At 42.0% G+C, this 21,218-nt stretch overlaps 1 protein-coding gene and 1 pseudogene across 1 annotated transcript; both read left to right on the forward strand.

Annotated features, from left to right (window-relative positions):
• Nucleotides 1-9,809: 9,809 nt before the first annotated feature.
• LOC133909943 (lysM domain receptor-like kinase 3) lies at nucleotides 9,810-13,374 on the forward strand. Its single transcript, XM_062352468.1, has 10 exons — nucleotides 9,810-10,819; nucleotides 11,123-11,326; nucleotides 11,408-11,547; nucleotides 11,623-11,712; nucleotides 11,835-11,940; nucleotides 12,259-12,410; nucleotides 12,484-12,581; nucleotides 12,666-12,804; nucleotides 12,921-13,019; nucleotides 13,098-13,374. Exons 1-10 carry the CDS (start codon nucleotides 10,156-10,158, stop codon nucleotides 13,260-13,262), a joined length of 1,857 nt encoding a protein of 618 aa, XP_062208452.1. The 5' UTR covers nucleotides 9,810-10,155; the 3' UTR covers nucleotides 13,263-13,374.
• A 2,513-nt stretch (nucleotides 13,375-15,887) lies between these two features.
• Nucleotides 15,888-19,369, forward strand: LOC133903990 (putative disease resistance protein At3g14460; annotated as a pseudogene).
• Nucleotides 19,370-21,218: the final 1,849 nt, after the last annotated feature.

Genomic DNA, 21,218 nt, shown 5'->3' on the forward strand with positions numbered 1-21,218 from the left:
CCTAAAGGGCTTCCAATGTAGGAGCCCATTGGCGAGCTCTATATAAGGAGAGGTGTGGGTAGAGCATGCTAGGTTGAGCCACTCTGCAACCCTAGCCACAGCCTTCCACATGATCTCCCAAAACCCTATCCACACGTGCGGTGCTAGCACATCAGCGCTCGGCATTTCAGCCTAGTACGTGTGGATACCATAGAGTCGCTGCTGCTATAGTGGCATTGATCTTCTTGGTGAGTTGAACACGACGTGTTCGGGACTGGTCGCCAACTATGACGAGTTGGTCGAGGAGTACGACTAATTGCTCGGAGTTGATTGAGGAGCACGACCACCTGCTCGGAGTTGGTCGAGGAGCACGACCACATACTAGGAGTTGGTAAAGGAGCATGACCACCTGCGTGGGGCTGGTCGCGGATCTGATCAGCTGCTCAAGGAGTTTGACACGCATAATGTTGGATCGGTCTACTCCAACTCTTCTTTCGCTGCACTGCCCGTCGAGCAGTAATGATCTATGATCTCCTACTAGCATGATTTCTTGGGTGAATGCGGTAGAAAAATTTTGTTTTAGGCTAGCGTAGCCTACCCGTTTCCCAACAAGGGCACCATCCAATTAGTAATACAACATGGAAACCGTCACGACGTGCTTCAAATACAAGTCTCATTCGAATGGTTTTTCTTTTTCTTCGAATTGCAGACCAGGACACACCTAACCTGCTTACCTGACACTAGAGTATCCACTGGATACTGATCGCACTGCCCCCTCGAATGTGGACCTCTGCATTCTAGGCACTCCTTGTGGGCTCGGGCTCCCTTAGCATCGTCCATATCATTCTTGATACGACGAGCCTTGCATCGCCCCTTTGTATCAGCCTTACTGTTTGGATCTAGATTTAATCCAAGACGGAGCATTTTCAGGCAGCTTCGTGAAGCCCTTTACTGCCTGCTACCCAAGCAACTCACCAGCCCAAGTACTTTCTATATTGCCCTTCGCGCAACAAGCTAGCACATGAGAGCAAGCCAAATGCATCAGTAATGGCTTGTTGCATGTGCACTCGTACTTGTTATCCACTTACCACAATTTGTATTCCATTATAATTTCTTGTCTTCTAATACCCAGTCTGCCCTTGTAACGCAACATCACCTTGAATAGCTAACAGTTACCAACAACATGAACTCTATGAGACTAGATCTTCCCGCTCGTCTCTTCCATGTAAGATTTTATCTTCTCCGTGTACACCATTTGCGGGTTGTCCATATGTTGTGTGACCTTGATGTAACACTCTCGAAGATACCACTGTGTTCCACGAGTGACTCCCTCCAAAATTGCCATCAATGGCAGTGACTTATTCCCCTTAATTACCTAATTGTAAACCTCAATAAGGTTAGTAGTCATAAGTTTATAATGTGAACCATCAGTGTCCACAATAAGTGATCATTTCTCCAATGGTTCCAGTCTAATCCACTCGGAGAAACACTTAACCCTCCTTCTACCTTTCCTCCTCCTAGTCACACTCTTTTTCTCAAGTGGTAAAGGCTGTATTCCCATGGGCACCTCCTCCCTTGGTACATCTGGCTTCTTCAAAAATTCATCCATATGCCTACTAGTTAGTCTATCTAGCTCTTCCCACAGAGCATCAAACTTTCTCCTTTGGTTCTATTTGCATAGCTTCTTACAAAGGTCCATCAACCCCTTGCTCTTGAAGTTTGCTCCAAGATGATGCATACACCAATAGCTATGCAAATCTAGCCACGATAAGACCCCACCCGCACCATTCTGCAATGTACCGATAGTGTTCAATAAGTCTGCATGGCGATCGTGGAGGACACACAAGTTCGTCCTGTTACCAACAACATCTCTCTTAACCCGCTGCATGAACCATAGCCAACTATCTGTAGGCTCATGTTCGATGAATGCAAAAGCCAAAGGCACAATCTGGTTCTCACCATCTACACCGATAGCTATGAGTATCTACCCCCTATATTTGCCAGTGAGGAATATCCCGTCCATGCACGTCGTCGACCGGCAATGTCAAGATGCCTCGATCAAATAACCGAATGACCAGAACACCCACTGAAGGACTTGATCTCCATCCTGATTGACAAAATCATGAGTAGCAATGTAGATTACCCCATTCCTCCCCTGAATAAACTCTAGCAATGAAGGTAGGTGTTGTATGAGTCCTTATATGTGCCAAACATATTTTCTAATGCCTTCTATTTCGCTCTCCATGCTAATGTAATACGAAATGTCATACCCAATTTTTTTGTCGATAGCATGCATAATTTCAAATGGGGACATACTAGTCTTCTTCACAATCTCTAAGTACATCTCCTTTGCAACAAAATCAGGGGTCATGTTCCTGTGTGCGCGTAGTGGTCAGCTCAAGTTGCAAGTACGCGGCTCAACAAAGGACGCTACCAATATAGTGTCACACCTCGGCAAGAATCCATGGATTTACCACATCCAACCTTCAACTAAACATTTCACATCGTATGTCTAAGGATTGGAAATTACCACCTTAAACTCGCTCTTCTCCGAGAAGCACTGTCCCTTCACTGCATGTTGCATACGGATCTTGTCATGAAACATCTAGCATTTGGTCACCATAATGGAATCATACTACCATGATGACTTGTGTCCATCATTCATCGGTAACTTCTCCAATGCAAATTCGACCATTTCTCTGGAATTCCAGCACCTAAGTGCACAAATGTGCGGAACTCATCATCATCTACCTCCATCTGATCTACAAGTGCCTCGTCCCGCTCCCCCTAATCAGCAAGCATCGCAGCCTCTTCCCCGTCGTTACATTCTTCTCTTTATTGTCTCTACCTCATTTGTACTGTACATATCCTACATCTATATAATTTTTCTACATACTCATAACAATTCAACTTCAACCTATTATAATAAAAAATTAACTCCCTAACTACACTATTGTTCTAACTATTGAAAAATCCCGAACTAGGTATACTCTATGCTAAATTATCTATTCTACTATGATCTAAATTTTCCTACTCTAAATTCCAAATGAAACTATTTTTTCCCCACCATTCTAAATACAATGCTGCGAAAATGTATGGTAATTCAATTGTAAAATTCCTACATCTACATCGACCAAAAATGTGTACATGTAATCATCTCAAATTTTCGAAGATCATTACATAACCTATTTGAACCATAAATTACTGAAATTTTCAAATTTTTCTAACTATTCTATATTTCCTAACTAACTATACTATATTTTCTACTTATAGCTAATTTCCGAACCATGCCTACTCTATTCTAAATTACATATCCATATTGTAGAAAGGAGAGGTTTTGGTAAAGCACCACACACGATAGGCATACCGCTGGATGGCTATCGCAGGGAATTACATTCCAAGTATAAAGAATACAACTAACGGAAGGTATCCAAACCAACCATAAATGTGCAGGCAGAAGAGGAAACAATCCTAGGCTGCCAAAGCAATGCGCTAGCAAAAAAGGAAACAATCCTAGGCTACCAAAGCAATGCGCTAACCCCCCCCCCCCCAAAGTCGCAGTGGGAGGTTCCCGGATGGCAAGACTGGATCGAAAATCAAGAAATAGCTTGGTTGGCAAACCCTTCATCATGATGTCAGCGAACTGAAGGCTAGATGGCACATGAAGAGCACAAACATGTCCAAGGGTGACCTTCTCTTGCACAAAGTGAATATCAATCTCGATATGCTTCGTGCGCTTGTGTTGAACAGGGTTGGTAGACATGTACACCGTGTTGACATTGTCGCAATAGACAATAGTTCCCGACTGAAGAGGAAGGTGCAATTCTTGGAGAAGATGGTGAATCCAACAGCACTCAGCAACAGTGTTGGCAACAGTGCAGTATTCTACCTCAGCGCTAGAACGAGAGACTGTCGGCTGGCGCTTGGAAGACCAAGAGATGAGATTATCTCCAAGATAAACATAGAATCCCAAGGTGGAGCATCGAGAATCAGAGAAACCGGCCCAATCCACATTAGAATAAGTAGTGAGAGCCGAAGTCGAAGAAGCATGTAGATGCAGACCATAACGAAGAGTGCCTTTGACATATCGCTAGATGCGCTTGACAAGGGTAGGATGAGGCTCACGAGGATCATGCATGTGTAAACAAGCTTGCTAAACTACATCGCTGATGTTAGGTCTCATGAGGGTGAGATACTGGAGAGCTCTCGTGATGCTGCAATATTCTGCAGGATCGGCGACAAGCTCTCCTGCCGCAACCGATAATTTGGATTGAGTATCCACTAGAGTCCCTGTAGAGTGACAAGCAGCCATACCAACTCACTGGAGAAGATCAATTGCATATTGACACTGAGATAGGAATAGCCACGAGGTGGACCGTGTCACTGAAATGCCAAGAAAATGGCGAAGATCACCAAGGTCTGTCATAGCAAATTCACTGTGCAAGCAGCGAGTCAGTCATGTTAGTAGAGCATCAGAAGAGGCAGTGATAATGATATCATCCACATATAGCAGCAGGTAGGCAATCTCAGCCCCAGAACAAAAGATGAAGAGGGATGTGTCAGAGATGGCAGCAACAAATCCCTGTGATGCAATGTAGGTCACAAATTGCTGATACCAGGCCCGAGGGGCCTACTTGAGGCCGTATAGGGACTTGAGCAAACAGCAAACGTGTTAGGGCCGACTGGTGTCAACAAAACTGGACGGCTGCTCATAATAAACAGTCTCATCAAGGGTTCCATTGAGGAAAGCATTCTTGACATCAAGTTGACGGATAGACCAGCCTCGGGAGATAGCAACACTGAGAATAATCTGTATTGTAGCAGGGTTGACAACATGGCTAAAAGTTTCATCATAGTCAATGCCCGGCTACTAAGAAAAATAGCGAACAACCCAACGAGCTTTGTAGCATGCCAATGAGCTATCTGAGTTGAACTTGTGCCTAAACACCCATTTACCAGAGATGGCATTAGCACTGGGTGACCGTGGAACGAGAGTCCACATACCATTATCGAGGAGCGCCTAAAACTCATCAGACATAGCTTGTCTCCAGTTAGCATCTTGTAATGCAGAGCGGTAAGACTTGGGCACCAGCGAAGGAGTGGCGTGGTGAGCGGAGAAGCCGTATCGCTGGATAGGGGTGACGATGCCATATTTGGCACTCATCCGCATGGTATGAGGACCACGCCTAGGCCGAGCAGCAGGAGCAGCTTGGTCAACAACGGGCGGTGGGATAGGATCGTCAAGTGCCAAAGCTATCTTGGAGGCAGCCAGCCCTGAGGAGGAAGAGGTAGAGGCCGGTGCAGCAGGAAGATCCGGTGCTGCTAGGGGTTCTAGTAAGGACGCCTGGGGTGCCACACGTGGCCTCCTGGAATAAACTAGGTGCATAGGCGGCTTGCTAGGGATTGCTGGTGCCGCAACTTGAGGAAGAGGCACGACAGACAGGGTGGTCGCTGGAGTTGCTGGTGAGCAGCAAAGGGGAAGCACATCAATCTCCTGCAAAAAATCAAAATCTCACACCAAAGAAGATAGAGATGATGTTAACAAAGAGAACGGGAACACAGACTCATCAAAGACTACGTGACGAGACAAGATGACGCACCGATTGTGTGGATCATAGTAGCAGTAGTCGCAATGATTTGGGGAATATCCAAGAAAGATACAAGGAATGGAATGGGGTTAGAGTTTGTTTGTGGTAGTGGCGGCGACCTTTGGGTAACACAGGCAACCAAACACTCGAAGGTGATCGTTGGAAGGGTAGATCCGATAGAGTTTGTAGTAGGGTGTGGCAGAGGCTAAAGTCGTGCAGGGACGTCTATTGAGAAGATAGGTGGCAGCAGACAAGGCTTCAACCCAGAAGCAGGAGAGGAGTTAAGCCTGAAAGAGAAGAGTTCGCGTAACATCATTGATGGTGCAAATTGCCCGTTCAGCAGTACCATTTTGTTGAGAAGTATATGGACATGATTAGTGGAATGCCACGCCATGGCGAGCAACGAATGCAGTTGTTGCATGGTTAACAAATTCTTTGCCATTGTCAGTTTGGATAGAACGAATATGAACCCGAATTGAGTGTGGACAAAAGCGAAAAATGATTCCAGTTCAGCAAACACATCAGGTTTGACACGTAGAGGAAAAGTCCAATAAAAGTGCGAGAAATCGTCAATGATAACAAGATAATATTGATAGCCCAACATGCTAATGATAGGAGATGTCCACATATCACAGTGTATTGAATCAAAGGGGGTCGTAGACACTAAAGTAGAAGAATGAAACGGCAAGCGAACATGTTTGCCAAGTTGACAAGCATGGCACAAAGAGCGGCTGGACTTTATTTGTGGAATAACATAGGGCTGTTGGAGTGAGGCGGTGGCGTCACGACCAAGGTGATCGAGGCGATGGTGCCAGACTTTAGGAGACACGGCAAAAGACACAAAAGCTGAGGCTGGTGAAGACGGAAAGGTGTAAAGATCGCCCCCACTATTGCAGCAATAAATTGTGGCCTTCGTGCATAGATCCTTCAAAGAAAAACCAAGGGAGTAAAATTCAATAGAGCAAGAGTTATCATGAGTAAATTGCCGAACGGACAGAAGATTGCTAACAAGAGAGGGGATGTGAAGAACATTTTTTAAGATAAAAGAAGACCCAGAAGGTGTATGAATGAAGGAGTGTCCGGATCTTGAGACAGGAATGGAAGTCCCGTTCCCGACCGTGATAGATGAAGAATAGGAAGAAGAGGAGGTGGGATGGAGTATACCATTGTCGGGCGTCATATGGGTGGAGGTGCCGGAGTCCACAACCCAGCCCCTATTACTGAGCTGTAGGTTGTTCATTGCTGAAATCAGACCAGCGTTGTCCCAGGAGTGAGAGGCACTCATGGGAGTTGGGGGCTGCATTTGGTACAGCGGGCGGCAACGGTGACATAGGCCTAAGGAGGGTGCGCTCCAAGGATGCCAGCCCCACCATACGAGTGACTGATCTGCTAGGGAGAGGCGCTTGGGGGGTAGGCCACTGCCCCTGGTCGAAAGTGAAATAGAACCAGGGGCCCAGGGGAGGGAGAGCCTGAGATGGTGCAGGGGTGCCCTGGTTGCCGCCGGAGCTGCCGCCCTTCTTCTTCCATTTAGGCTTTAGCTTGGAGGAGGATGAGGAGGTGTTGCTACGGCAGGCACCACCACTGCATGGAGGATGTTTGGTGGTGCTGGACAAGAGAGCAGACGTCGCCTTAGTCTTAGTAGCTATGCCGAGACGCATCTCTTCCTTGAGCAGAGCAGAGCGGGTGGTGGTGAAGTCTGGCAACGAAGAGGTCATGGAGATCACCGTGGCAGTGCTAGCCATGGTCTTGTTCAGACCATGCAGTACATTGAGAACCAAGGTGAATCGACGTCACAGAGAGCATCGCGCGAGGCGCTTTTGCTCCTTGCAATACGCCATGATGGAGAGATCGCCCTACTGGAGGCCATGGAACTCGTTCAGGAGAACAATCGCACGACTTTCCTTGTTACCACAAAAGAGGGCTTCGGCAACAACCCACAGAGCACGGGCATTCTGCTCCTTGTCGAGGATGATGTCAAGAACATCGCTCGTCATGGAGTCATACATGACCGTGAGGACAGCACAGTCGTTGGAGACCCGGTAGCATCAGCGGGCTGAGCAGGGGCGATGTCGTCGACATGGTGGATAAGACCATGACGATCGAGAAGGGCTTTGAAGAAGATATCTCACTTGGTGGAATTCGCAGCCTCAAGGTCCAGAAGCACAGGAACTTGAGCGCGGTTGGAGGAGAAAAGGCCGGCGGCACAAGGAAGAGAGGTGCCGGCAGGTAGGGGCTGTGGCGTGAGGCCGGAGGTGGAGGAGAAGGAAGTCACCGAGTTGCTGAGGGGCTCGGTCGACACGGTGGCAGCGGAGGGGAATCTGGCGGAAAGAAACACCGACGATGATGGTAGGCTGGATCAAAGGCCAGGAGAGAAAACTAGTCTCTGATACCAGGTAGAAAGGAGATGTGGTGGGATGCCGAGGAGGTTAGGGCAGTGTTGTCGAAAGAAGATATGCACAAGAACACAGGGATCAGTTGGGTTAGCGAAGTAACAAAATGATGGTTGTGCACCCATCATTTAAACGCATGACAGATATTAATTACATATGAACTCTGTATTGTTATGGTCAAGTAAAAATCTGAAACTTTATAATTGTTCAATTAGGTTTCAACATTTGTTCTTTACTCATTCTTTTGTTATCCATATAGCATTGTTCTTCTGTTGCTTGGATAAGTATGCATGCTTTGTTTGCATACATGAAACTTTGAGTTGCTAATTCTTGTCTTACATGTTAATGTTGTGGGATAACCTGGAATTCAGAACACTAATAGCTGGAAACACTCCTGATTTGACTCCTGCTTTTTTGTTGTGTTGTTCATGTGTCTACATATTCTTGCACCTCTATATAGTAATGTAAGCTATTTGTTGCTCATTTCTTCTGCTATCGTGGTGTGTTATATGCAGATCACTGCTTTGCCAGAAATTCTGTCACTTCTTTTTTTTTTATCTTATATCACCTTCGCTCGCTTCTAGTTGTTTTTATGCTATTTTTTGTCAATTCAATCATATGCTATTTTTTTCAAACCAATCATGTGCTTTTTTTTGTCAAATCAATCATATCTACTTGTCTTGAGTTTAGGCCATCTCTAAGAGAGTCCTCAAATCTCACTTTTCCAGTGCTACAGTATTTTACGGTCTACTGTAGCACTAGAAATTCATCTCCAACCGATCCTCCATCCAGTGTTACAGTGATGCTACAGTAGAAAAATAAGGGATACTGTAATAGTGATAGGGGATACTGTAATAGTATTTTGAGGATGAAAATTTAAGATAGCTGTTGGAGATGGTCTTAGCAATTTCACAGTACTTTTTATTGGCACAATCCTATTCTGTTATTTCTAAGGACTTCTACAGTATTCAAATAACTATCATGATATCATCCTAAGAATTAAGGCAGATTGCTGTTACAATTTGCCACGTGCACAACACTGATAGTTTTCTCATTGATAAATGATATGATCGTTTAAGGGGTGGAAAATGGATAGTACGTGTCAAATGGTACCCTTAAAAGTAACGACTTCAGATGTTAGAGTTGAGGCTCAGTGAACTACAGTAACGATTGGATGACATGTTATTTTTTGTAAAGAAGCAAAAGAAAAAGGCTGGATTTTTTCAATAATTGAGCACTTTCCCTAAATCTAATGGTTACATAATCTAGAAAAAAAATTAGCTATAAAACTTCAGAGAAAAGGGCAGCGTGACAATACTATTACTTTGTAAATCTTGGAAATGGTGTTATTTTTGTTCTAGAGAAATAGCTATGTTAAACTTACAAATAGCATAGATGGTTATATTCAGTTTTTCTGAAAAAATGTGATTGAGATGTACAAATAAAAAACAAAAAGAGTGTAGGATGATTTTATTAAATCAGTAATTGTGCAAATATACATGATTTTATTAATTATTGCTAATTGTAGCATCAATGATAAACTTTTACAGCGTATTATATCTATTTTTGTGGCATCAGATTTGCAGCACTATTTTTCTTTGGGAAGGGGAGATTCCTTTCTGACTTTGTGTATTATGTTACTGTAAGTTATAGTACTTTTATTGTCTGCAGCATCAGTGACAAATACTAATAGCACAGGTTTCTATATGCATATATTTCTCTTGAATTGAGTATATGAACATCAAACTTGCTGTCTCTGTTTCTCTTAGCAAATAGCCTATGTCATGCTGTCCTTTTCAGTGCTATAGATTTTTCAGGTTTATTATCACAATCCAACTCGAAACCTTGCAAAATAGGCCAAATGTTGGAAGCCAAAGGCAAGCTTGACTCCGTAGTCCATGAGGTTTTCAGCTAGCTGGCCAATTTCTTTAGTATTGGACTGGAGTTGGTGGACATAGTGAAAAGCACCCCAACCTGAAACTTTAATAGCCTATCATTTTCCTATGTTCCAAGCCACATAGAGCTTCAGGGGAGCGGATTTAACAAGGAACAACAGTAGCAAGCTGCATGATAGCCGGCCATGCCAGGCAATTGACATCTCAGGAAGCCCAAAGAACCGTACAAGCATTAGAAACCAAAGTTGCAGTATCAAATAAACTTCCTCTATATCCAAATTCCATTTGCCTCTCTTGCCTACCATGGCTAAACATGGCTTCCTGTTCTTCCTCACCTTGTTTCTGCAACACCACCGTACCAGGGCTGCTTTGCTTGATTGGCCAAGAAGCAACATAGCATCATCAGCGCTATGGCAACCCATGCAATGCAATGCTGTATCCGTCAAGCCTTCATGCAGCTCATTCCTCTACGTCACTCCTGAAGGACGTAACCTGTCTGAAATAGCTTCTGTCTTCAATGGGAGTGCATCTCTCATCCAGCCTATCAGACGGCTCTCTGGTTCAGAGGACCTGTTGGTGGGTGTGCCATGCATGTGCGAGGCGATCAATAAAACCATGACTGCTCTCTTCCATGACACTCTGTATAAAGTGGAGCGGGAAGATACATTTTACAGTATCAATATCAACAAATTCAGTGGGCTCGCAATGTATGTTAGTGATAGCAAGAACCTGACTGCAGACAATACAACTATGGTTCACCTGCCATGCGGATGTTCCTCAACAGCAACAGATGGAGTGTTGTCCTATGCAGTGCAGGAGGAGGATACCCTGAGCACTATTGCAAGCTTGTTCAGATCAAGTTCACAAGATATCTTAAACTTGAATCCGGAATTAGTGAATCCTAATTTTATTAGAACAGGGTGGATCTTATTTGTCCCTATGGGTGTTTCTGGTTCTCCTAAGAAAAGTAAGTCATCAGTACATTTCAACTTAAGTATTTTTCATATTTAGATCTTTGTAAACTACTTAAAACACATAAGGCTTTTGCGACAACATATTAGTACCATTGGCATTCTATGTTTGGTAAAACACAAGGTGTAGATGCTTCTTGCAATTCGAATCTGTGTTGCAAAATTTAGTTTTCTTCAAGCAGTATGATGCTTCTTGTGTTTTTCCCTGGTATTCAATTATAAGATGTGTTATTTTCTGCCCTGTTGCTAACTGAAAGCTCAACTTTTGCCTTCTCTTTTCTTGATTTGATCATTTTTAGAGGTTGGAAGTTTGTCGATCATAATAGCAGCATCAATATCAGCTGCAGTACTGCTACTCTGCGTGTTCACTATCATTTTTCGGCTGAAAAGGAGGTCTTCTCAGCACAATGTTGAAGCACCTGAGATTAAAATGGAAGGAGTTCCCGGCAGCACCAGCATTGCTGCCCTAGAGAGCCGTTTCTTTCCATCCATGAGAATTAATGGTCTTGTGTGGTACCTTATTCTGCTTATAGATTTTTAGCTAAACATAACATATCTTATTACTCCGAATTGATTGGTTGCAGACATTGATCCGTTCCAAACAGAGAGACCTGTGATTTTCAGCTTGAAAACAGTTGGAGATGCTACAGCTAATTTTGACGAGAAAAGAAAAATTGGTGAGGGAGGATATGGCAGCGTCTACCTCGGTTTCATAGGGGCACATGTAAGAAATCTGTGTGCTATTTTACTCAGGTTACTGTAATCATGAAGCATCCTTATGTTGTGTCCTTGATAGCAGGAAATTGCAGTTAAGAAGATGAAAGCAAGCAAATCTAAGGAGTTTTTTGCTGAGCTGAAAGTTCTGTGCAAAGTACATCATATAAACGTTGTAAGCACTTAATACAGGAGATGAACATCTTTGTGAAGATCGTTCACTCGAAAAAAGAATAATTTTTTATGATTGTCTGCATGTAAAGACGGTATTTGTCTAACATATACAATTCCACATAGGTTGAGTTGATTGGTTATGCCGCTGGGGATAATCACCTGTACCTTGTTTACGAGTATGTCCAGAACGGATCACTTAGTGAGCATCTACATGATCCTTTGCTAAAAGGTATGTAACAAAAAAGGCAACCATGGATGTTATGCCAAGGTTAATCAGTACTCCTCCAGTAAATAATGTCACATTATTTTAACTTGTACCAACAATATAAGATTTGCCATCTCAAAAAATACTTTCATAAGATTAATAACTCATTAGGTTCTACAAGTACATTAGAAAAGAAACTGGTGATCGATGCTGAAAATATCACTTATTTATTTCAAACAAATAAATGATATTTGCCGTTATGCGAAATTTCTGATAATACATGAGCCTGTGCATGGTATTGAGTTTAGATATACCAACTTGCTTGATGAGAAATTCTTTTAGGTCATCAACCTCTTTCATGGACTGCAAGAACACAGATAGCATCGGATGCAGCACGTGGTATTGAGTACATCCATGACCATACGAAGGCCTGTTATGTACACCGTGACATCAAAACCAGCAATATTCTGCTAGATAATGGACTGAGAGCTAAAGTGAGTTCTTTTGAACCACCAAATCTTAAGTGTAACTGTTCAGATATCCATCTGATTATTTCCTGTTTAACAGGTTGCAGATTTTGGGCTCGTGAAGCTTGTTCAGCGCAGCGATGAAGAAGAATGTGTGGCAACTCATTTAGTTGGAACACCAGGCTACCTTCCACCCGAGTTTGTTTTTCTTTGAACTTGATTTATAGTTCGATCAGCTGATGGGGTTTCACATGTAGTACTCATATGAAGTTAATGTTGCAGGTCAGTACTTGAACTTCACATGACAACCAAGTCTGACGTGTATGCATTTGGAGTAGTTCTTGCAGAGCTGATTACTGGACTCCGTGCACTTGTGCGGGATAATAAGGAAACTAATAAGACAAAGTCACTAATCTCAATTGTAAGAGCCACTGCAAACACTTGTGAATGTTTTAACTGATTCATTTTTATAGCTTGCACCAAGGTTGCATTGTATCATTCAATGTAGTCAAGAAATTTCTGCCATCCTGTTAACAGATGAGGAAATCCTTCAAACCAGAAGATCTAGAGACCTCATTGGAGACAATTATAGATCCTAAGTTGAAGGACAACTACCCCATAGAAGAAGTGTGCAAGGTTAGTGGAAGCGTGTATTCCTACTCATTCACTGAAATATCTTAGTTAATTGAAATCTTGCCTTTCTCTGTTTGGTAGATGGCAAACATTTCGATGTGGTGCCTAAGTGAGGATCCATTGAACCGACCTGAGATGAGGGAGATTATGCCAACGCTGGCTCAAATCCATTTGACCTCAATAGAGTGGGAAGCGTCACTTGGAGGTGACGGGGAAGTATTTAGTGGTGTTTCCAATGGTAGATGATTAGGCTGCTTTGACAGTGACAAATAATTCACTTCTTTTAATTTTATTTGAAGGAGAATACTTCTTGGACTGCACTTTGTTAATTTATTCATTTCCTTGTGAACTGTTAAGGTGTTGCCTTTAAGGCTTTCTCTTTGCCAGTTTGTTCTCAAGGTCTTTCATATCCATAGTAGTCGCACAATTATATGTAATTCTTTCAGTATATACCTGTAACAACATTTCGACACGCTAAAATAGAGTGGCATGATTCTATTGACGAATTACTGAGAAGCGTGTACTGTTGAAAGCTAGACCACTGACTTGAGCTGTTAATGTCCGCTGCATACATAAGCTTGAACGTGGATACATAAGCTTATACCATCACTTCTATATTGGACAGAAATCGCTGTTCTTTGCTTGCATTCTTGGTGTAGAAACATGGAGTAAGGTTTTTTTTTTCCAATTTTTTAAGGAACACTAAGTGAACTTGATGAAGATTGTGAACTCTGTTTCCCTGAACCTTGGACACTATGTTCTTCTCTTCTGATTATTCATGTAAGTCCATAGAAACCCTAGTAATGATCTCTGAATGCATGAATCGAGGCATTTTTGCGCGACGCCTACCAGAGTTTGTTTCTACCTTCTTGCGAAGGGTGCAATGGAGATGTGTTATTGTAGTCGTTCTTAAGCCAAATATTATGGGTATTACCAAAATTTGGTAAGTCTCGTGATGGTAGCAAACCAAACAAACCCCCAAATTCCCATCCATTGTGTAGCTAGCAAGAACCGAGTCTGAACGGTAGGTGTTGTTGCCTCTGATCGCTGTTTTGTAGTTGGTACTGCCGATTCTTATACGAGTTTCACATGCCATGATGTGTATATTAGGCCTATTGTTTGTAAATGACAACATCATAAAAAGATACATGCTACTCCTTTTGGTCGCCGATCACCAGGTAGTCTGTTTCCAGGTGGAAGCTATTCAGAATGCTTTTCGTGTCCAGGGCTCCAGGCAAGGACAAGCAGTCAGACACCTGCTGAGTCGCAGTATTTTTTTAGCCGAGCTTGAGCTTATTTCAGCTTTTGGTTGATCTTTTAAAGAAGGTTTTGCATAAAAGTGCAGTCGTCAGGGTTTCTCAAACTCGAGCTCGAGCCCAGCTCTGAGCTCGAACGCGAATTTAGGCTCAGCACTCAGATGGAGCCTCTACTGAGCTCAAGACACCGTTATACATGCTCTCGGACATTACTCTGGGTCCATAATATATATTTCTGATTGTAAATATAGGTCGTTTTAGCCTTCTCAATTATTCTCTAAATATAAGTTATTTTTGAATTTCTATACACTTTTTTCTCTTTTGTTCCTTTCTTACCCTTATTTAATAAATACTATCACTCTCATAAATAAATGAGTTATTTTTTCCAATGCAGAATAAATAAAGGGTAACAAGATCATTTGATCTAATTTCTTAATATCTGTGTATAAATCTAAAACGATTTACATTTACAATCGAATGGAGTACTTGCTAGTGGATGATCGTCACCTAGTCAACTAGAATTTAATTCTCACCTTCTACATTTTAATGCTAGTATTGACTTCTCTCCCTTAGTTAAGCAATTTTTTTTTACTCCTAGGTCCCTAGGCGCAATCAGTTGTGCTGTGCTAGAGCCACTAACATGGCGATCGAAGCACCATGAATTTTTTTTCATTATGATTCATATTTTTTAGAGGATGCTTTCTTCCTCTTTTCGAGCATGCTTTCCCAACTTTGACAGAACTTTTAAATCTTTTATGTCATGGAGAGTATCTTCGGTAAGGGAGAATCAAATTAGATAGAGATACAGTTTGTTAGTTTAAGTTAGTTTAGCTGGTAATGTAGTAGTATGTTACTGTAGCCTCGAGTTCGAGATATGATTATAGATCATATAAGATTAGTTAGAGATAAGATATATTAGTTAGTCTAAGATAGAAAATTTGTTAGTTTAAATTGTTAGGGTCAACTTCTATATAAAGAAAGACGCATCACCCATCATGATCAAGCAATTAATAAGTTTAGTTCATGTAAATTAGTTACTCAGAGCCTCCTTAAAAGGACGAGTACGCTCCGTCTGTTATCCCTACTGACCTAATCAACTAGTCCCTGTCATCTTTGTATCAGAGCCACCGATCCTGCTAATTTCGTCGGTCGGTTCCTCGCACAGCCGCACCTCTATCCGATTCTAAGTTGCGCAACCTTGGTTCGTCGTCGCTCCGGGATACATCGATTCAGCCGGCCAACGGAATGATTCGTTGCATCCTCGCGCGTGTCCACAATGCCGGCCACCCTGCCCACCGCCCATCGAGCTGCCGGTCCTCAGCTCTGTGCGCCTGTCCCGACGACGCTATGCCCCCCACTCTGGATCTGGCCACTATCGAGGCTCCATCAACTCGCACAACAATCCCTGTCGCTGGCTGGCCGCATGTCCCCATCCTCCGCATGCGACCGAGCCAGCAACCAACTGTCCATGCTTTTCTGAAGTTGTGTCACCCCTACGTGTCAACGTGTGCCGCATACGCTTGCTACAAAAAAAAAAGGAAAAGAGCCGATCCATCGAGTACCGAGGAGAGACAAGCTCACTAGGTTTCCGATTAGTTATGGGCGATCCTCGACCATGCCCAACTTCTCATCCAAGCTGGATCGGATCTTGCTTGTCGTTGACCGCAACAGCAAGGACATCACGCGCCTACAAATGCAGTTTTGCTCCCTCGGTGTGGCTGTAAACCAGCTATTGAGCAAGCAGCTCATGCACGAGCCTGGCGGCTCTAACATGGGCGATGTCAGGGGTTCGACGCTACCACCACCGAAGGCTGATGGGGTGTTGCGGTTGTCTACCGTTGCAAAGGCATTTATAGCCACGGGAAGTGAGATGGAGACGACTCACATCCATGACAATGAGGAGCTCCAAGTCCAGCTCTTGCACACGGATATCAGCATATGTGACAACAACCGAGAGATTCCATTCATCATCGACAATCGGGTTGTGCTTCCCCACGTTGGCGCTGACATCCACATTGATAACTCACCGCCGTGGACCTGTGCACATTCGTCAGGACAACTTCGGTATCTACCTCGCCGGCGGCCGACGATATGCCTTCAACGGCCACTCAATCTCCTGATGACAACTGCAGCTAACACCACCATCATCCTGGTCATGACACTCCAATGCTTCCTTATCAGCCTCGCGTCCATTCGGATTCAACACAGTCTTTAGCCTTGGCCTCCGCCTAGCAGCTCAAGAACGAGCTGCAAGTTGGGGGGATACAGTGTTATGGAGAGTATCTTAAGCAGGGGGAACCAAATTAGATAGAGATATAGTTTTCTAGTTTAAGTTAGTTTGGTTGGTACTGTAGCACATGTTGCTGTAGCGCCGAGTTAGAGATAAAATTAGGGATAAAATTAGATTAGTTAGAGATAAGATATATTGGTTAGTCTTAGAGATAAGATTTTTTAGTTTAGGTTGTTAGAGCTTGATGGTATATAAAGAAGGGTGTGTCACCCATTGTAATCAAATTTGATAGAGATATAGTTTGTTAGTTTATGTTAGTTTGGTTGGTACTGAAGCAGCATGTACTGTAGCTCTGAGTTAGATATAAGATTATGGATAAGGTCAGATTAAATTAGTTAAAGATAAGATATATTAGTTAGTCTTAGAGATAAAATTTGTTAGTTTAGACTATTAGAGCCGGTTACTTTATAAATAAAGGAGTGAGCATCACCTATTGTAATCAAGCAATGAATTAATAAGTTTAGTCTATGTAAATTAACTATTCAGAGCTTCCTTGAGAGGATAAGTATGCTCCACCAATTATCCCTATCGATCCAATCAATGAATTATGGATAAGAGCAGATTAAATTAGTCAGAGATAAGATATATTAGTTAATCTTAGAGATAAGATTTATTAGTTTAGATTGTTAGAGCCGGTTACTTTATAAATAAAGGAGTGAGCATCACCTATTGTATCAAGCAATAAATTAATAAGTTTAGTCTATGTAAATTAACTATTCAGAGCCTCCTTGAGAGAATAAGTATGCTCCACTAATTATCCCTACCGATCCAATCAATGAGTCCATATCATTTATGACTTGAATTTCATTTAATGGTAAATAAATGATGCCAGCACTAGCTACTTTCCGTTGTTATGTCTAGTGGCATAGTGTGTTCCATTTCCATTTGCGGTTTAAATTTTTCACTAATTGTGTGCACATAAAAATTATAGTAAAGCGCAGAACGCTTAAAATATGATGAAAGGGAATTCCTAGGTCACGACCAAACTGCAGAAGATTTGATTTTGGTAACTAACACTTCTTTAATACCAGAAAAAGACCCAACTAAAGCAAATCTCTAATCATCACTTGAATCGAGAATCATATTTTGCTTTTCCACTAGATCACTACACGAAAAATAATATATATTAGCTATTCAAGAAGAAGCATTGATCAGCAACGCAACTTGAAAACAATAGCAATACTTTCACACTTCTTAGGTTTTTTATATAGATAAGCACATGTATTGTACAGAAGAGACTAGCAGGAAAGGTGCGCCGGACATATATGGCATCTGTTCAGAAAAAATAAGCTTTGTTTCAGTTAAATCTGGACGTGCAAATATCTTAAATGAGTTGAAGATAAAAATGCCACTTCATCCCTAAACTTTGCAAAAGAAATTGGTACAGAACAAAAGAATTTGAACAGCAAAAGCTTTAAATGAGAATATCCTAATATAAGAGATGCCATGAATAAGTACCTTAAGGTTATAGTCGAAACCATATTGATGAAAATGAGGCGAAAGTAATTGTTTGACTTCTGGTGTACAGTCAGAATGGTAGCTTGATCTAAACTTGTGTGGCCTGGACTGGACCAGCAATTTGTTGTTTGCTGACAGCTACTTGCTCAGTTCTCTTTGCCCAAAGAACACAATAGAGATCACCAATCATGATTACTCCACCTAAGATACTGCAGGGAAAGAAGATGAATTTCGCGTTAAAATTGTGAAGCATCTTCATTGTTAACAGAAAAATGAAGGCAAATAGGTGTTCTATGTATTGCAGCTTATTTCCAAAAGGCCACAAGTATGACATTGAGGATTTGGTTTTTCTGTGGATACCAGAGGAACTTGTTGATGTGTGCAGCGAGAATAGGAGAATAGAAGATGCTGGAAAGGATTACTTCAATGAAATGGTCTCTAGTTCTTTCTTTCAACAAGAAGACCTGTCTAGACATGACTGCTTCAGATTAGAGGATGATAAGGTGGCAGAAATACTGTGCACTATTCGACATCTGTTTATTCGTGTTGAGAGTATGAAACACCATGCTCAAAGTATCTGAAAGCTCCAACATTTACGCATTGTTATCTGCATTGAGCCAGTTATGGATGATGTAAGTCTTTGTGCTTTTACAATGGAAGCAAATTACCTGACTCGGTTGGTGAGATGAAGCATCTTCGGTATTTGAACCTCAGAAGAACATCAATTTCAGAATTGCCTGGATCATTGTGTACTCTGTACCACTTACAGATACTTCTGTTTAATAATGACAAAGTTGAGAGTTTGCCTGATAAAACCTGCAATTTAAGTAAGTTACTATATCTCGAAGGGTGTTCTGATTTATATTATAGAAGTTATAAAGAAGTGCTTCCAATTCCTAATATAGGAAAGTTGACTTCGGCCCAACAACTTGCACAATTTAGCGTGCAAAAGCAGAAGGGGTATGAGTTGCGACGGCTGAGAGAGATGAAAGACCTTGGGTGGCATCATGCGCATCACAAATCTCGAGAACGTCACAGGAAAAGACGAGGCCTCTTCGATGCTTAGATCTTCATTGGAGTTACATAAATGATTTGAATGGAGAAGATGGTTTACATTTGGAGATTCTACAAGGACTGATGCCACCACGGCACCACCTCAACTAAACCAGCTTACAGTCAATGACTACAGGTCTGCCACATATCCAAGCTGGTTTCTTGAGGGTTCCTATTTTGAGGATTTGGAAAAGATTGAACTTCGTAATTGCAGTACTTTGGAAACTCTACCATCAAATGCGGAGCTCTTTCAGCAATGCTCTGATCTGCGGCTCTGGAATCTCCCTAATCTCTAACAGCCCATCTCTCTCTCACACTCTCGCACTGGGACCACAGTCAGTTCACCTTCCTCCTCCCGTCGCCACCTTACTTTCTTCATGCCGATACGAAATCAATTTTCCTCCCGCCGATTGCGCCATGGATTCAAAATAAAGGAAACCGTCCAAGCATTCAAGTGGAATTGCACTGATGTCCCCAATCAATTGCGTGAATATGTGGGGCACCAACTTAGAAACTAACCAAAATTAAAACTTGTCGCCGTCGTGCTCAACCATAACCCTAGACGGATGCTAGACCCTTTCTCGCCCTATAAAAGCCACCCCAAACCCCTAGAACGCGTGTACACACCTCATTGCGCCCAAACCCTAGCTCTGCGAGAAAGCCGCTCGTCGTCATCGTGCCTCTATGAAGCCCCGCGATGCCCTAAGACCCCTCAAATAGATTCGTCGATGCTACAGGAGTGTTTTCTGCTGCTTGCCGTCGACGTCCAAGTAGTGCAGCACCATCTCCGCCTCTTATCCGATGAAGTGCTGCTACGGAACCCTTGCCATCGACACCGAAGTAGCTGGAGCCGAGGTAGGATCTTTCCCCACCATCGGATTGATGTTGACCGGTTAGGATTAGAAGTAGAAGACAACGCTTCACACGATTCAATCCCGGTCGTCCGATCTGTGATCTACGTCGTAGGTTTAATGAACCTGTCACCTCAGCTCAGCCTCGCCTAGTCAGAATGTAAGCCTCATGTCCAATGTGGCGGTGCAGTCAGCGTACTCAAAGCCCCGTTAGAACGATGATGTCATCAGTGCGCAATAATTAGCCTTTTCCTTTAGAAATATCATTCAAAAAATCTATAAATCATAAATAGGGTTTTTCTTAATAGGAAAATTCAGTATTTAATAAATTTGATAAATCATTAAACACGTTTTTCTCATTATAATAATTGTGTTAATATGTTTTAATTTTGTTTTACTTATTTTGATTATTAAATAATGCCAAAAATATATAGAATAAATATTTTATTAATGTAAATAATTTTTGAAAATCTATAATAATTTTGTTAACGTTATAATTAGGTTTTCCTTAGCAAAATAAATTATTATAATATGTTTTAATTCAAATAAATATTGTTTTAATTCCGAAAAATGTAAATACATTCTATAAATTTCTTTTAAGATTTTTAATTAGTTTTATATCATAATTTAATTCTGATAATTTATAATTAAATCTTTAGACCCGTAATAAATTCAAATAGATCACTTTAAATTCCAGAAAAGTAATATTTTTCTTTTTCAGCCTTTTATATATTCAAATAGCCATATCTTTCACGTTTTAACTCCGATTTTGGCGACTCTTGCGCTAATTTTTTTAAATCATAACCTAGCCAACCATAGAATTTGCAAACCATTTTATCATTGTTTGGTGTATTGTTCTTAGTATTTTTGTTCTCTCCGCGTGTAGACGAGTTCGTCCAAGAGCTGTTCGAGAACTTCCAAGAACAAGAGTTTGAGGACCCCATGTAGCAATTTGGAGAAGGCAAGTGTCCTTGACCATATTGCACCTATTTGTATAATGCTTTTTGTTTTATAAAGTGCATGCTTGTCAAATATGTTGTCCTATTATTAGGATTTACTAGCTATTCCCCGTTTTTCCTTGCAGCTTTAGTGTTATTTTTTTGTTATGGGTAGAAGTGCTTAATTGTGCTTACTTATGGGTAGTAGAGGTGATAGTAATCTTGAATAATATTATATGGAACATGAGGGCAGTTTGGTAAAGTGTATAGAGCAAGATGGTTCGCATGTGGATGTGTTCGAGGCATTGTTGACTTTGGATGGCTATACTGGTGATTACCCTATTGGATGGTTGGTG

Source organism: Phragmites australis, chromosome 2, assembly GCF_958298935.1.
Source record: "Phragmites australis chromosome 2, lpPhrAust1.1, whole genome shotgun sequence".
In the NCBI taxonomy this organism is placed as follows: Eukaryota; Viridiplantae; Streptophyta; class Magnoliopsida; order Poales; family Poaceae; genus Phragmites; species Phragmites australis.